We start from the raw sequence: 14054 nt of genomic DNA, 5'->3' as shown, positions 1-14054 counted from the left end.
GTTTTTTGGGTCTGGTTGATAGGTCTGGTTGAGATTTTTATATCAGTTATGGTGAACCCCAAAAGACGACAAACGACAGTTTGCATAATTACGAGTTATTTATTGACAGTACATTGAAATGGTAAAAAAAAATTTATCGAAGGACAACTTACATTATAGAATAAAACTTGTTACAACACTTAATTGTTACAAGGGTCTATATATTTATATTTTAAGCGCGGGGGCTGTGTCAGCAGTTTCCTAAGGTGCGAAATGATTACTTGGCAGAAAAAATACCTAAAAGGGGGCATGAGAAAATGCGCTTTAAGCTTGGTTTCCACTATGAGTTAACGTGAGTTAATTTGAGATAATTTTGTGATCTGACATGGTTTAAAAATTATCTCATAGTGGAAACGGTCATTAAAAATTATCTCATGAAAATTAACTCGTGTTAACTCACGTTATCTCATGAGCTTGGAAACAAAATTTTTTGATTTCAAGCTCATGAGTTAACTTGAGATAACATCTTATCAAAAGAAGCCGATGCGTGGGAGGGGAATGTGCTATAATTTGCACTGAGGTTCTTACGCAACGCACTTGCACTGAGTATTACTTTAGATGTTGAAAACAGTTTTCTTTACTAAAAAAATTAATTGTGAAATAAGAGAAGCATTTTCTCATTTCTAAGATCCTGTTGCAAGTGGTCGTATTCACCAAACGCATATCTTTTTTTGGTAGACTCTCCGTACCGAAAACATTGGCGCAGATCGCGAACGGCACTTCTAGCAAAAAATATTTTCCTTCTAAGTATTCTCAAAAGCAGATGTAAAATAAGTTGTTCTTGTAAGACGCCCGCCATAGCTGCAAGACTCAAATAAAATGTGTCTATCTCAAGTGGAAACCGAATCGGTACATGGGTTAATTTTGAGATAGCTCGCGTTATCTCACGCTATTTCACACTATCTCAAGTTAACTTGAATTTAGACCATGAGTTAATTTTCAATTTAGCTCAGAATTATCTCGCGTTAACCCATAGTGGAAACCAAGCTTTATAAAAGAATACCATTACCCCAGCAAATCTTGTGCAGGGTAAATCCCAAGACAAAAGATAGGCATGCTGCGTCACGCACAGTTGCCAACGTCAAGCGTGATGAGGAACTACTAGCACACTAATATAACTTACGTAATATGCGTAATGATGCGTCTGCAAATACACTCTTTTTTTATAAGAACCAGTAAATTTAAGTTCAGGCTGACTGTTCTTAATTTTTTCGAAAATCTGAGGCTGGATTGTTCTTAATTTGATCTAAATCTAATAGGGTGTAAACAGTGCGAGTGCTAGCTTTTTCGCTTTAGGGAGGTAGTCAGGCCTCATTTGCCAACAAAGTGAGTGAGCCAGCTTTAATTTGCTGACAAATTTGAATATTCACCGAAAAAGCACCCACACATCGCTAAAAATCATCGATTTTGAGAAAAAACGTTTTGCAGAAGCTCAGCCTCACCTTGTTCTTAATTTGTTCTTAACTTTTGACCAATTTTGAGGCACGTGTTGTTATAAAATTGTTCTTATAAAAAAATTAGTGTACCGTAAATTCTCTTATTGTTTTCAGCACTTTAAAGAGGGGCTTATGAAAGAGGGGGTATATTGAGAGAGGGGGCTTAATAAATATTTTGTAATAAAAACCGTATTTGTTATTTGCGAAATAAAAATATCAAATCAGCCTTCTTTATCAATAATATTGTCATCGTCATTGTCATCAAGTATTAATTCTGAAATATCTTCTTGGGCCAGGTCGCCTTCTGAAATCAAGCATTCGAAAAGGTCGACTTCATCCCTCGGAGTACCAACGGCCTGTAATTTTGGTAAAAGGCTCTCACATGGCCCGTGCTTAATGCACATTAAATCTTTGTCCTCTGATCCAACAAGACTGGAAGAGACATAGTGAATTTTGATTTGATGCGAAGTATTGAACGACCAATGAATAAAATGAAAATCTTTGTTTTTTGTCAAGTTTACTTATTTCAGCATAAGTGAAAATTGGGGGGGGCTAAATTGAGAGGGGGGCTAAATAATTTTTTCCTTCTGAACAGGGGGGCTAATAAGAGACGGGGCTTAATTAGATAATTTACGGTACTCCTATGCGATGTTCTATATGTGAAGGGCCTAAATGTACATAAATCATATTCTAATAATAATAACGCGAAAGCTGACCCTATTACAGTCCCATCCTACCAAAAAAAGGTTTCCTGCCAAAACATAACTATGACTGCCCCGAATGACTTAAAGACATCCCTGAAGGCAGCTTTTGCTGAAAATGTTTCGAGAATGAGGCTCAGTGCTCAAATGATGCAATTCTCGTACGGTGGTTTTGATGCATCCTAACAATCATTGACCGTGGGAAACTTGGCTGGATTCTCTGTCGATTCGTGTATCTTGTTTATATTAAGACGCGCTATGCTTTAAAGGGTAAGGCAAAACATCGAAAATTTTTGTACACGGCCTAAATGTTCGCGTAAAATAGACTATCGCAGTGAAACATCACAACCTGATTTGAACTGATTTCAGGCGCTAAGGAAGAAACAAGTTAGCGAAATCGACTCAAAACAACATGAAACGTACCTTCCTTCAACTTTTCAGCAAATTCAAGGGAATAACTACCAATTTCCAACATCATGTTCAACTAGCAACAAGCTCCGAGGAAACCCCAATTTGAAAACTTGCAAAAACTATCTCCCTAAATAACGTCTGCCAGGCTGATCGGAATATGATGAAACTTGGTAGGGTTGCTAGAAATAATGTACTCAACATGTTTTTTTGGGTCTGGTTGCGATTTTCTGGTTTTGTGCGAAGTTCTGAAACGACCCTCTATCGAGTTACATACTGAAGCCTTATAACAGCGAATTCGAATGTCTATCTCCCTAAATAACGTCTGCCAGGCTGATCGGAATATGATGAAACTTGGTAGGGTTGCTAGAAATAATGTACTCAACATGTTTTTTTGGGTCTGGTTGCGATTTTCTGGTTTTGTGCTAAGTTCTGAAACGACCCTCTATCGAGTTACATACTGAAGCCTTATATCAGCGAATTCGAATGTCTATCTCCCTAAATAACGTCTGCCAGGCTGATCGGAATATGATGAAACTTGGTAGGGTTGCTAGAAATAATGTACTTAACATGTTTTTTTGGGTCTGGTTACGATTTTCTGGTTTTGTGCGAAGTTCTGAAACGACCCTCTATCGAGCTCCATACTGAAGCCTTATAACAGCGATCTCGAATGTCTATCTCCCTAAATAACGTCTGCCAAGCTGATCGGAATATGATAAAACTTGGTAAGGTTGCTAGAAATAATGTACTTAACATGTTTTTTGGGTCTGGTTGATAGGTCTGGTTGAGATTTTTATATCAGTTATGGTGAACCCCAAAAGACGACAAACGACAGTTTGCATAATTACGAGTTATTTATTGACAGTACATTGAAATGGTAAAAAAAAATTTATCGAAGGACAACTTACATTATAGAATAAAACTTGTTACAACACTTAATTGTTACAAGGGTCTATATATTTATATTTTAAGCGCGGGGGCTGTGTCAGCAGTTTCCTAAGGTGCGAAATGATTACTTGGCAGAAAAAATACCTAAAAGGGGGCATGAGAAAATGCGCTTTAAGCTTGGTTTCCACTATGAGTTAACGTGAGTTAATTTGAGATAATTTTGTGATCTGACATGGTTTAAAAATTATCTCATAGTGGAAACGGTCATTAAAAATTATCTCATGAAAATTAACTCGTGTTAACTCACGTTATCTCATGAGCTTGGAAACAAAATTTTTTGATTTCAAGCTCATGAGTTAACTTGAGATAACATCTTATCAAAAGAAGCCGATGCGTGGGAGGGGAATGTGCTATAATTTGCACTGAGGTTCTTACGCAACGCACTTGCACTGAGTATTACTTTAGATGTTGAAAACAGTTTTCTTTACTAAAAAAATTAATTGTGAAATAAGAGAAGCATTTTCTCATTTCTAAGATCCTGTTGCAAGTGGTCGTATTCACCAAACGCATATCTTTTTTTGGTAGACTCTCCGTACCGAAAACATTGGCGCAGATCGCGAACGGCACTTCTAGCAAAAAATATTTTCCTTCTAAGTATTCTCAAAAGCAGATGTAAAATAAGTTGTTCTTGTAAGACGCCCGCCATAGCTGCAAGACTCAAATAAAATGTGTCTATCTCAAGTGGAAACCGAATCGGTACATGGGTTAATTTTGAGATAGCTCGCGTTATCTCACGCTATTTCACACTATCTCAAGTTAACTTGAATTTAGACCATGAGTTAATTTTCAATTTAGCTCAGAATTATCTCGCGTTAACCCATAGTGGAAACCAAGCTTTATAAAAGAATACCATTACCCCAGCAAATCTTGTGCAGGGTAAATCCCAAGACAAAAGATAGGCATGCTGCGTCACGCACAGTTGCCAACGTCAAGCGTGATGAGGAACTACTAGCACACTAATATAACTTACGTAATATGCGTAATGATGCGTCTGCAAATACACTCTTTTTTTATAAGAACCAGTAAATTTAAGTTCAGGCTGACTGTTCTTAATTTTTTCGAAAATCTGAGGCTGGATTGTTCTTAATTTGATCTAAATCTAATAGGGTGTAAACAGTGCGAGTGCTAGCTTTTTCGCTTTAGGGAGGTAGTCAGGCCTCATTTGCCAACAAAGTGAGTGAGCCAGCTTTAATTTGCTGACAAATTTGAATATTCACCGAAAAAGCACCCACACATCGCTAAAAATCATCGATTTTGAGAAAAAACGTTTTGCAGAAGCTCAGCCTCACCTTGTTCTTAATTTGTTCTTAACTTTTGACCAATTTTGAGGCACGTGTTGTTATAAAATTGTTCTTATAAAAAAATTAGTGTACCGTAAATTCTCTTATTGTTTTCAGCACTTTAAAGAGGGGCTTATGAAAGAGGGGGTATATTGAGAGAGGGGGCTTAATAAATATTTTGTAATAAAAACCGTATTTGTTATTTGCGAAATAAAAATATCAAATCAGCCTTCTTTATCAATAATATTGTCATCGTCATTGTCATCAAGTATTAATTCTGAAATATCTTCTTGGGCCAGGTCGCCTTCTGAAATCAAGCATTCGAAAAGGTCGACTTCATCCCTCGGAGTACCAACGGCCTGTAATTTTGGTAAAAGGCTCTCACATGGCCCGTGCTTAATGCACATTAAATCTTTGTCCTCTGATCCAACAAGACTGGAAGAGACATAGTGAATTTTGATTTGATGCGAAGTATTGAACGACCAATGAATAAAATGAAAATCTTTGTTTTTTGTCAAGTTTACTTATTTCAGCATAAGTGAAAATTGGGGGGGGCTAAATTGAGAGGGGGGCTAAATAATTTTTTCCTTCTGAACAGGGGGGCTAATAAGAGACGGGGCTTAATTAGATAATTTACGGTACTCCTATGCGATGTTCTATATGTGAAGGGCCTAAATGTACATAAATCATATTCTAATAATAATAACGCGAAAGCTGACCCTATTACAGTCCCATCCTACCAAAAAAAGGTTTCCTGCCAAAACATAACTATGACTGCCCCGAATGACTTAAAGACATCCCTGAAGGCAGCTTTTGCTGAAAATGTTTCGAGAATGAGGCTCAGTGCTCAAATGATGCAATTCTCGTACGGTGGTTTTGATGCATCCTAACAATCATTGACCTAATGTTTTGGAGTGGTTTTGGAAGGCCTCTGCATGGGAGTTTGCCTCATTTTGAAACCAAAGCATGAGTCAAATAAAGAAATGGCGGCCACCATGTATGAACATCCAAGCTATATTGAGCAAGACATTTGTGTCTCTCTACCAAACTGTATGTACAAAATGACGAACCTCCAGTCATCACTGAATAGTTACGACCAGAAGGTATTTCTACTTATTTTTATGTTTTTTCTAACACGATCTCATCAGTAGAAGACAGTCTGTTGACAGACAAATCCAATGTAGAGTCACGTCGCCCTTTTTTATGGCACGAATTGAGTAAAGATTTTTTTTCTCAGCTTTTTAGTACTTCCTAATAAAATCAACATACTAAAAACACATTGTTGTATAGTCTACATGCTTGTCTAAAGACAGTCTTATCGGCGTTGCTCTCTTTCTACACGAGCAACATAACTACAAAAACTTAGGCCATCGCCTCTTATGGAACGACTCCAATTTAGGCTTGCAAAATGCGCACAACGTAGAAAAGCCAGGAATTATCATCTGCCCTCTTTCCTTTTACCTTTATCATTCGCCAGTATCAAATGAACTTTCGTTGGGCCATTTGTTTTCAAATTCAGAGTAAAGAAGGAATAAACTTGTCCCCCAGTTTGGTTTTCTTGCTTGAATGAGACTTTATCACGTGTCACACGTTCAGCCACTCATAAATTGTTGAGCATCACAACAGGGAGCCAGTTGTCTCATCGAAGAAGCCACTAGGCCAATAAAAGTGCTCCTGATAAAAAATCCCGGTGAATGAAAATTGTGCAAGCTATTGTTTGGGTTTCAACAATTATTCGTTTTTAAGAGACAAAAAAAAAGCATATTAGTGGGGGTTTGTTTTGCATATTAGCAAAACTTTTGTGGGCCCTTCTTAAGACACAGGCCACATGAATTTACCCTGGCTACCCCCTCCTCTCAATATTACTGGCTGGAAGGTTTGGTCAGTAAACACCTTTTTTTACAAAAATATAGATTTTAGTTCACCTGATTGATTTAAAATTAGAGATATCTGACCTGTTTTTGTATAGTTTAAATCATCAAGTATCTGCTATATTGAAACATTATTTTTGCAATTGAAGTCACATTAATATTATTGTGACTTTGTTTAAGTAAAATACTCTGATTTCATAGCAGCCACAGTCTCCAGAACTGGTAACGCTTCTACGGAGACAAGAAAATATACTGAACGAATTGGATACCCTTAAAAAACAACTAGATGCTCTTGAAAAGAAAGTTGTTGTCAGAAAAGAAGATGGAAAAGCAAAATCAACAGCAGCTTCAAATGTAAGTGGTGCCTCATTAGCAAACAAGATGAAACATGGTTGTGCTAAAAGCATCTGATTCTCAACCAGGCCTCTCTGGGAAAAAACAACGTGGGCTGTAAAAAGCCCTTGCCAGTTTGGTTGCGTGGGCTATTTAGCCCTTGCAGACCTTCGCCGTTATTAATTTTTTTATATTTGAGTATTTACAAAGGCAAAAATACATAACCTTGTCTATTCTTTTAAACAATATTCACATTAGTTTTTTGTGCATTTCTACCTTTAAATTTTGTATTACCACTCCTTAAAACGTGGGTTTTGCATGGGTTTTGGGTGGGCACTGGCTATAGCAAGTGGGATGCTTGATGTTGATTGAGGAAGGTAGATATATATGTAGACTCCTTGTTGTTCTGCAAATATTTCCAACCTGCTTGACCCTTGAGAGAAAATAATGCAAAATATATACAATTTAGATTGGAAAGTGACATGACATGCCTTCTTCCAACTTTCTCTAAGATTTCATGACTAAAGCTTTAATTTTTTGCTTTTATGACTTTTTATTTTAGTTTACTGAAGTATCACTTCCAGAGGTGAAAGAAGAGCTTGATGTAGTGATCACAGCCAATCCAACAAAGCCTCCAATCAGTGCATTGTTGCTACTTGATTTTTTCAAACAAAATGGAATCAAAGTTACATCTGCTTTCCACAAACACTCTTCACTTAAAGAAGATCTACCAGATAAATTAATGAAATGTTTCACCAACCATCAACTGCTGGTTCAACCACATCAAATGCTAAATTTTACCTTTATCTGGAAGGAGGGTATGGTATTTTTAAATTTAAATTAAGTTTTATTTAAGCAAAGAAGAACTCATATTTTTTTGCTGCCTTTACAAATTCATTAGAGAATCTTGGCATAGTATCTTGGGTTTTTTTATTGATTTTTCTAAAAATTTTTGCTTTAAATCAGTTATTATTTGACTTAAATTCTATTTTTATAAATGATATATCTCACAAAAATTTAGCAGTTCTTAATATCTTAATTTTTCTGTTGTTTTGCTTTTTTACTTTGGGATTTCCCCTTCATCCCATCCTCCTTTGCTGAATTGTAACATCTATACTGTGGAATGAAGATAAAGTGGCAGAATGCAGTGGCAGTTCCTATTCATAATCAGGTATAGCTGAAATATGTATCACAATGGACACTTCTTGTGAAGCAACTGTAAAAGGTTCTTTGAATTTCAATGCTGAATGTTATTAACTGTTTTGTGCATCAGAGACTGTAATTATGGAATCTACTATTTCTTTATTTTACCGAATCATAATTTACCATATTTAGTTTGCACTTACCTTTCAAATTTTGTTACTATTCAATAATTTAAGCTTCAACTCACCAACTAATCTTTTTACAGATCTTTTCGGCCCATCGTTGATTGTGTCTCCCAGAGTTCAAACTCCAATCAAAGGTGATGCCAACATTGCAAGATACTTGTGTCGCAAATTTGCGCCTCATTTGTACGAGGGTCTTCAAGAGAATGATTTGTCAATAGCAGATTCCATAATGGAAATTTCATCTTCAAAGGTATGTATGTAAAAGATTATGCTCTTGCACTAAGGCCTAGCCATAAGACTTTTAGCAGGGGAGCTGTAAACAGCTCTCCTAGTAATCTACAGATGAGCATTTTCTAGATAAAAAATAATATACACAAAAGAAAAAATTGATTACAAGGAGAGCAATTTGCTTTTTAGAGCAATTGAGGAGAGCAATCTGTAGCTCTCCTCCAGCATTTGAGGAGAGCCTGGAGGGGAGCAAGAGCTATGGCTCTCCTCAAATGGCCTGACCTGACTTGGTGGTGGGAAAACTTTGAAAAACCTTTTTATTTTTTTATTTTTATATTTAGAGTAAAATTCTCTTGTAAACCTCTTGATGTATTTGCCTTGATGAATCTTTCTTGCAATATTTTATAGGTTGATGTTAGGTACAAATTGAAACTTATTTATGTGTTAACATAAAATAATACGAATCAAAAAACTCAATTTTAAAAAGTGTCCAAACATAAATATTAATTAGTACAAGTTAGAGTGGCCAAATAAAATATAACCTTGCCATAGCACTTGCTCAAGAATCCAGCCTGTTCTAATATGGTTACCACTTCCAAAAGTCATTTGAAAAGAAAGGTTTTATTTTCATTAAGGTGGCTTTGAAAAAAGCAAACATTTTTATAGCATACTAAAGCTTTTGGTCTGACACTTCTCAGAGCATAAAACGTCAGAATCAGGGTCCGAAACAACACAATGAAAAATATATACCCAGTTGTGGATCGAAATATGCCAATCAGAAAAATGCAAGCACAAGACCAGGATAGTTGACCAATCAGTGCCAATCAGGTGTTTTGAAATCTGTCTGTATTACAAATTTTCTGATTTTCTCGGAGATAGAAAAGGGTAGATTTTCTTGAAATTCAAGCATAAAGCATATCAAATATGGCATTATTTTTTCAAGTTCTGTTTGCTTCATACTTGGAATAAAAACTTGAGTAGTTTCAGATAAATTTTTCGATAAACTTTGTATGCTGCAAAAAAGTTAATATATAAAACATGTTAATGAAGATTGCTGCTTACCGGTCTTTCTTAAAGCCCTCTATGCCACATAAACAGAGCAAAAAGTTGTGTCATGATTGCATTGATTGTATAACTCAAAGAAACTTCTTAGAGCAAGGTCCTATTCTGTACATCATTTTCCTATTCCATATCTATTGATAAATTCTTGTATAACAAATTTATCATCAGCGAGTTTGTGTTTATAAGAAATAAATCTTCTTTAGTTTACTTTTGATGTGAATTTTTGCAATGTTAATTAGTAGAAAGTTAAAATAAAGAAATAAAGCATTTCAAATTTGTCAATTATAATGTAACAAAAAAATACTTCAAATGTAGTTCTTATATTTCTACTTGCTTTATTAAGATCCTTAATGGCAGTTTGGATGACACCAAAAAAGCTTTGAAGTCATTGGATAAATTGGTTGGCTCTGAGAACATTTGGTTGATTGGCAACAGAATGACAATAGCGGATATAGTCTTGTGGTCAGCTTTGCTGGCAAGTGGCAGAACAAGTGCTCTACCACAAAGTCTACAGAAATGGGCTGGAAATCTGAAAAAGATGTTTGTAACACTAAGTAAAGCCTATATATAAAGAGTATTATTGTTGTTTAATAGTATTTAGTATGAGTATTCAAATATCTTCTGAATGCACAAGGAGTTATCTGCTCTTTGTTTGGTACAGTTCATGTCAACATTCTGGGCCTAAATTTTCAATCTCCAACCATATTTAATGACATGAAAATATAAAGGAGCTTCATCTTGTCATTAAATTGTTAAGTTTTATTATCAATTGGCATTATCACTCTATCATAAAGTATGAACAAATCTTTTTTAGCTGAATAGGTAAAGATTGAATCATCTTTTAAAAGTTTTATTTTAAACATTTTTCCAACAAACATTTGAGGTTTTGCTATCTAGAAACCTAGCCAACACACTCAGGGTGTATTAAATTCTATCAATTTTGTTTAAAAACTTTTGATAGAAGATAACAATAATAAAGATGCAAACGCTGATAGAAATGCAGACAAAAAGTTAATTAAATCCTCTTCATAAAACCTTAGGAATTTCAGAAGCAGTTTTGTTTAACAAAGATTGAAAGTTCTTGTTGCTCCAGTCTAAAATCATACTTTTTGTATGTATTTTTGATCATTTAAATTTTTTAGCTATTTTAGAATGTTTGATGCAATAAAGCCTGCAGTAGATTTGTGTCCTCCTGTTATTTGCCTGACTTATCATGATGTGAAACATTGCAATTTAACAAAATATGTGTTTGCCTTTTTTCAACACTACAGTGTTTGAGGGTTAGGAAAAGGAAGACATTTCCTATTTCCACTAGAATCAGAGGATTTTACCTACTTAAGAACAATTAAACAGCTAATTGTAGATTTTACTGACAAAATGAAGATCTTGCCGACCAACTAAAATTCTTACCAAGGAATTGGTGACAGGTTTGGGAGGTCAGAACTTCTGCAAGTTTATTAAAAAAAGTACGGAAGTCACCACAGTAAACTAGGAAGCTCAAAAACTTTCAACGCAAGTCCAATAAAAGCCCATTGTTTTCTGCTCTCGTATTTTAGGCTGTAGGTGTAACTGCAATTACAATTTGCCATAATAATCAATTTCCAATCACCGAATATTGATCATTCCACCATTGTTTTGTTTGTAAACATTCGGATAAGTTATGATATATTCAATTAAAATATTTTTTGTTATTATCAACTTCGTAATGGGCTTATGACTAATTAAGTAGCCATGGTCAATGTCTGTGTGTTAGGAGGAGGCAAACGTCAACACAATTTAAATCTCTTAACCATGACCTGCAATTAATCAAAATCCATTAAAACCCATAGAAACCCAAACCACTATATTAATGTTTGCTGGAAGAAAACGGACAAATCTTCAATTTTTTCGCCTCTGTGTCACTTTTTTCCCTTCCACGCGGATGCGGAAAAGCATCATCAAACCCGTTACAGAAATTTCTTCGAAACCAATTAGCGATGTCGAAACACCTTTCCGCTTAATAATAATGACTCTCCCTAACAGGCTTCCTTAAAAGCATGACGTCACAGTTTACTTGAATAAAGTGGCAGCGCCTAGGGGTGGTATGGGGGATAATTGGGGTAATAATCCCCCCCCACTTTTGTCGAAACATGGTCTACATATTTCGTCTTAAAGCGGATTAAAAAACACTAGGTAGGGGTAGATCATATTTTCTAAGGAAATTTGACCTGATACAAAGCAATGAAACGAGGCCAATAGGGCGTGGTCTCACGGGCAACAACCATCACCTTCCCACTCTGCGGCAGCTGGCGCCGCCACTGCTTGAAAATGTTTCTGGGTTTCTCCTCTAAAAAGGCATTTTTGAATACCAGGCCTAATTGAAAGAGATTACCAATCTGTTTCATAGCAATAACAGAAATTCATATATTCACTTTTAAAACCTTTTTTCTCGAAATGCAAATAAGATAAAAATGACAGCCATGTTATATTTCCAACAGGTTCAGAAATTATCCCATAAAATAACATTTAAGCTTTACAGGGGTTTTTTGCCCCCTCTAGCCCCTCTATCTACGCCGCTGGGAGTTATACACTAAAAAATTTTGCAAATGAATGACTAACAATTTAAATCTCGAAGGGGGAAAACTCTATTATTCATTTGCCACTTCCTCTCTCTGTCTTATACAGGTTGCAGGTCGATAAAGTTATTGCCCTATTGACTCTACCTTGGCACATTAAAAAAGAATTGTTGATATAATGAAACAAGAAATAGGATCCTTTTTGACAAAGGTGCGTATTGTGATGAGCAGAAGGATGTATTTAAACCTGCTTTTTCCGATAAAAGCTGGGACGCACCATCTTTACAGAAACAAAGAAAAACAGACCCTGAAACATGAATGAGATTCTTTGTACAAGTGAGTAACCGAGATCCTATCGAAGTGAGTAACCGCTGATTTTTATTTCCCTGTGTTACCTACTACTAGGCAAAATTACAGATCCAGGCTTTACTGACTTTTTTGTCATTAGGCGACTAGAAATAGCTGACAGGTATCGACACGCGTACTTTTATACAACCAAAGCTGTGTGTGACATCATATGACACGTTTTTTATAGCGCATGTGAGAGTTGCTAATGATAAATTTTTCAAGCATAGAATATCATGCTTGGCCCGTTGTGCGCAAAAATACCGCTACACCGCTAAATCAGAGCCTTTAAAGTTTCGCTACACCCGCTCTGAGCAAATCGCTGCAGGCTTGGCCTCGTGTAACTTGTACACAAACACAGTGCTTACTTGTAAGGATGGCTTCTCTTAAAAAGGTAATAACCTGGTTGTCAAAGAAACAGAAAACACAACAATAAACGAATCTTTTAACTCTTACGTACAGGTTGTTCATGGAAAATATACAATCAAGAAATAGTTTGAAGAGTTGATCAATCAAATCAAATGTCTTGATCTTGTTTCATCAAACGGTTTCGCAGTCATCAGACAAGTATGACTAGTTTGATTGATAGTAAATCTCTTTAAGAATTTCTTGTCACATTTCAAAGTAGAAATGCTGTCATGTAAATAAACAATAGGTGAAAATTTAAAGAATGTGATCAGTGTGCAGACTTGAGAAATTCTCATCTTCTTTGGTGCAGAGAAAGACCCTCAATTTAAATAACGGTATACAGTTATATAACAGTTAAAAAACTGTGTTCGGGATTTTGAAAAGCCGCCATGTTCTCAATCTGAAGTAACTGAAACCGTCGTGAACTGAACGCGGCTGTCGTTGCATTCAGATTTAAAGGCAAGTGTTGTTCCAACAACAATCGCATCTAAATTGATTGCCTGAAGACAACCTGTATCATATTTCACTCTGGTTGTATCGACGAACTTGATTTCTGTACCTAATGCTGTACAGTCACTGTTCATGCCAAGGCTGCCGCTTGCACCCGTCAAGCACTTTTTCTGGTCCGTAAGGTACATGTTTTTGCCGCCATTTATAATGCAAACCTTCTCTGCCTTTGCCTTTTGGTCTGTTAATATTAAGCTGTCGCCATTGTAAGCAAGATACATACTCTGATCTGTCATCTTTAAATAAAACAAAGCTGAAATAAGAAAAGTAAATGAGTGTCAAATAGAAAGCTATTCATACTCTTCATTGAAATGTTTTCTATTAACCCTAGCAAACGTGTAACGACGTAACATGTTATCTAGGTAGCCTTGCAACAACGAAAATACAGAAGAAAGCTGGAAACTTTAGAAGACAATTATACCATTTATACACAATAGGTAATTGCCCAGAAAGGAAATATATATCCTGGGCATGGCCTTGACTAAATGCAGAGGACCAGTGGGCACGAGAATGGAAGTTAAAATTACGAAGGTATTCTAACGTAGAAAGCCGTAGTGTTACTGAGTAGCATGTTTCTGAGTGCTTTTAAAAATGCAAAGAAACAA

At 35.9% G+C, this 14054-nt stretch overlaps 1 protein-coding gene across 1 annotated transcript; it reads left to right on the top strand.

Annotated features, from left to right (window-relative positions):
- Positions 1-5757: 5757 nt before the first annotated feature.
- LOC135691880 (aminoacyl tRNA synthase complex-interacting multifunctional protein 2) lies at positions 5758-10876 on the top strand. Its single transcript, XM_065209876.1, has 5 exons — positions 5758-5915; positions 6885-7037; positions 7579-7834; positions 8425-8594; positions 9978-10876. The coding sequence occupies exons 1-5, from the start codon at positions 5796-5798 to the stop codon at positions 10203-10205; spliced, it is 927 nt and encodes a 308-aa protein (XP_065065948.1). The 5' UTR covers positions 5758-5795; the 3' UTR covers positions 10206-10876.
- The last annotated feature ends 3178 nt before the right edge of the window (positions 10877-14054 follow it).

This window comes from Rhopilema esculentum, chromosome 13 (genome assembly GCF_057945365.1).
Source record: "Rhopilema esculentum isolate cy_ngs chromosome 13, ASM5794536v1, whole genome shotgun sequence".
Taxonomy (NCBI): domain Eukaryota; kingdom Metazoa; phylum Cnidaria; class Scyphozoa; order Rhizostomeae; family Rhizostomatidae; genus Rhopilema; species Rhopilema esculentum.
The sequence above is the reverse complement of the archived record's forward strand: the minus strand, read 5'-3'. Positions and strand labels throughout refer to the sequence as shown.